Here is a 4,152-nt window from a genome sequence, read left to right as displayed (position 1 = left end):
CATGTTGGCCAGGCTGGGCTTGAACTCCTGACTTCAAGCAATCTACCCGCCTCAGCCTCCCGAAGTGCTGGGATTACGGGCATGAGCCATCATGCCGAGCCTGCCATTATGGTATTATTCCCAACTCCATTACTTACTAAAATGATGTGACTTTGGGCAAGTTACTTAACTAAGTCTTTTTCTTAAACTTTAAAAAAAGGGATATGTATGTATGTGTGAATATATACACATATACTTTATAGGATTGTGACGATTAAATACAATAATTCATAAAAGAACAGTGTTTGGCTTATAGTAGCCTCTCAAAAATGTTTATTACCTTGTCTTTCTCATTATTTAAAGCTTTTTCTGATACTAGAGTCTTTACAGTCTTACTAAGAATAGATTCATTCATTCATTCAACGAATGTTTATTTAGTAACTGCCAAATATTAAGGGTTGGCAGTGGGGATAAAACAGTTTATTTAAAATACAGTCCATTTCTTAAGAGAATTTATAGTCTAACAGGAAACCTTAAACAATTAAAAAGGCAATTACAATTCTGTATTGTAAGTGCTATGATAGGAACGGGCATGGGTTGTTATAGGAGCACTGAGGAGGGGTACCCAGTCCAATCCTCAGGGAGAGGAGAAGGGTGGCAGTGGGAGGCAGGAAAGGGTGTTTGGAATAAGTGGTGGGATGGATGATGGCTGTTAGCTCAGTAGGAGTTTGCTGGCTAAATGTGTGTGGGGTGTGAGAGAATTAATAGGTGGGGCAGGTCATTCCAGGAAAAGGAAACAGGATTGCTGTGAGGATTATATGAGATCATCACGTAATATGCTTAGCATAGTACCAGGCACACTGTAACCAGTATTATATGTTAGAACTGTTATTGTTAAGATGGGAGATGAGAAAAGCATGGTACGTTTGTGGAATTGCAAGTGATTGTTTACAGCTGGCATGCATTGTGGAGCGTGACATTGTGAGAGATGAAGCTGAGAGTTAGGGGCATATTTAGGATGTGCCTTCTATGCTATTGTGAGGATACCCTGTTATCTGTGGAGAGACACTAGAAGTTTTAAGCAGAGAAGGAAATTAAGCTTGTAAAATAGAAAGGACGTTTGGCCATAATGTGACCAGTGCTTTGAAGGGGTCAAGACAAAAGGAAGACATTGTTATAATCTAGGAGAGGATAGTGGTGTCCTGAATTAAGGCAGTAATAATGAGAAGAGAGGCAAGTGGATGGATTTCACACACGAAAATAATTACAATCAACTGGACTGTGAGATTGAGTACATATGTGATGGGGGAGGATTCAGGTATGATAACCAGGTTTCTGGCTTGGATGGTATTGCTAAATACTGAGTTAGGAAACACAAGTTTTTTGTTGTTCCTTTTGATAGGGAGGGGTGCATATGAGAAGGAATGATGACTTAGATGAAAAAAATTTTAAAGTTAATGAAATCACCTGAACTCGTTGACAATCATTATCTAATTTTCATAGGACATCACAATGAAAAAGTCCAGCTTTGCTACTTAATTTTTGTGTGAACTTGGGTGGACCACTAACCTCTCCTATTTATGACTTCCTTTATTTATAATAGATATTATTTATCTATCTGTCCATTTCACAAATATTGAACATATTCCATATACCACATACCTAGCTAGGCACTGGGAATACATAAATGTTTTTACCTCAAGGAACTTACATAGCCCAGGGAAGCAACCACTCTGTAGACAAGCAACTATGATATGGTATTCAATATAATAAATATATATGAGCATTAATGAGACTGCAGAGGAAGAAGTTTATTGAAGGGTGAGGATAACATCAATATAATTATTACAGAGGTAAAACCTGAGTTGAGTTTTAAAGGAAAAGCAAAAATTTGCCAAGTCAGCAAAGATAGTTGACAGCGGAGTTGCTGTGAGGTTTATTTTGAATGAGACATATTTAAAACATAGCAAGTTACTATAAAAATCTGAGTAATGGTATTACTCTAGAGTGCTTATAGAGTACTAAATACAATGAGAAGTACTGTTCTGATGAAATAGTGGCAGTATACCTATTACCAAAAATAACAATATCTGTATTTCATTGTTTTAACTTTGTTTTCTTTATTTTCTTTTAGTGTTCCTCTGAACAACAGGGAGAATATCTCTGATCCCACCTCACCATTGAGAACCAAATTTGTGTACCATTTGTCTGACCTGTAAGATATATTTTTTTCCATAGTAACATAGATGTGGAAGTTAATAGCTTTTAATTTTAACCTTGTAAGAATGTTTTTCAAAATATGTTGGAGTATAAACATTTACAAATATAATCTGAATACATTAATTCCTATGTTAATTATTAGGTATCATAAATTCATAAAACTGTGTCACAGATAAAATTTAGCTATACATTTTTTCTAAAGAAAAAATTATTGGCATTCATAGAAAGGCCAATTTCTCTTAATAGTTCAATACGTGGATTTGATCTTATGAACAGGCAGGTGTTTCTTTGGAAATGACAGACTCCAACATCAAATTTTTACAAAAATTCTCCCTTTCTTGTCACTATAAATAACTTGTTTAAACAGGTATACAGTTGGGAATAAGCCTAGCACAGTAGAAATTGCTGTATGGTATAGATAAAATAATCGTATTATCACATCATTAATCATATTGCTTATTTTCAACTAATATATATTAAAGATTGGAAAATCCCATAAGCTCTTCTGTATTGTAGAGCTTCTTATGTCTGAAAGGAGTCATCCTTTGCTGTCACGTCAGAGCTGCAAGAACTAATTGATTTTGGATTGAAATGTGTAGTCGCATTTTGAGACAGCATTTGAGGGGATTGTCTAATGCATATGTTTGCTTTTCAGCTGTAAAAAATGTGATCCTACAGAAGTGGAGCTGGATAATCAGATAGTTACTGCTACCCAGAGCAATATCTGTGATGAAGACAGTGCTACAGAGACCTGCTACACTTATGACAGAAACAAGTGCTACACAGCTGTGGTCCCACTAACATATGGTGGTGAGACCAAAATGGTGGAAACAGCCTTAACCCCAGATTCCTGCTATCCTGACTAATTTAAGTCATTGCTGACTGCATAGCTCTTTTTCTTGAGAGGCTCTCCATTTTGATTCAGAAAGTTAGCATATTGATTACCAATGAATTTGAAACCAGGGTTTTTTTTTTTTGGATGATGTAAAACCAACTCCCTGCCACCAAAATAATTAAAATAGTCACATTGTTATCTTTATTAGGTAATCACTTCTTAATTATATGTTCACACTCTAAGTATCAAAATCTGCCAATTATCATGCTCACCTGAAAGAGGTATGCTTCCTTAGGAATACAGTTTCTAGCATTAAACAAATAAACAAGGGGAGAAAATAAAACTCAAGGAGTAAAAATCAGGAGGTGTAATAAAATGTTCCTCACATTTCCCCCCCTTCTTTTTTTTGTTTTGCCTTTGCCTTGGAGAGTCAGAGCTTCCGCATTCTCTTTACCATTCTCTTTAAAAAATGTTTCACTGTGTAGAGGATATACATGTATAAACATAGATCAAATATATGTCTTCATTAGGAAAATAATAATTGGAAAACATGTTCTAGATCTATTTACAAAAATAATTTAAAGTGAAATCTCTAATATGTATAAAACTAGCTAAATAAATGCATAATTAAAAATATATTTGGACATAACAGACTTGGAAGTAGATGATACAGACTTCTTTTTTTCATAATCAGGTTGGTGTAAGAAATTCCCAATTGAAACCATCCATTTTGTACTGAACCTTATGCAATATATGTATTTCTTGGTACGTATTCTCTAGCACAGTCTGAGCAATTAAATAGATTCATAAGCATATACCTGTGTGAAATAATTTGTTGGACAAATTTTGCTCATGTTAACTTTCTTTATGTAAGTTAACTTGCTATTGATGAACGGTTTGTAAGTGTGATGTAATGATGCATTAATTACAGAACTCATACATGCACATATTTGAGATGGCTTTGCCATTTTATACCCATAATTAAATAAAAGGGCAAAAATCTCTCCTGATAAATACCATGTTTATCATGGTACATAAAACTTCTTTATGGCAGAAAGCCAAGGCCAATTGACATATATATTTAAGGGTACTATGGAAAGTAAATGCTAACTCTGAAT

At 34.6% G+C, this 4,152-nt stretch overlaps 1 protein-coding gene across 4 annotated transcripts in view; it reads left to right on the top strand.

The window, feature by feature from the left end:
- IGJ (immunoglobulin J polypeptide, linker protein for immunoglobulin alpha and mu polypeptides) overlaps positions 1–3,849 on the top strand; it is an 11,786-nt gene extending 7,937 nt beyond the window's left edge. For all 4 annotated transcript variants that reach the window (XM_011927119.1, XM_011927117.1, XM_011927118.1 and 1 more), the window contains 2 exons: positions 2,114–2,194; positions 2,855–3,849. In XM_011927119.1, coding sequence (XP_011782509.1) covers positions 2,114–2,194; positions 2,855–3,065 — 292 coding nt within the window. In that variant the 3' untranslated portion in view covers positions 3,066–3,849. The remainder of the gene's footprint in view (positions 1–2,113; positions 2,195–2,854) is intronic.
- Positions 3,850–4,152: the final 303 nt, after the last annotated feature.

This window comes from Colobus angolensis, unplaced genomic scaffold (genome assembly GCF_000951035.1).
Source record: "Colobus angolensis palliatus isolate OR3802 unplaced genomic scaffold, Cang.pa_1.0 Scaffold70, whole genome shotgun sequence".
NCBI lineage: Eukaryota > Metazoa > Chordata > Mammalia > Primates > Cercopithecidae > Colobus > Colobus angolensis.
Note: the sequence above shows the minus strand (reverse complement) of the source record. Positions and strands in the feature narration are given on the sequence as shown.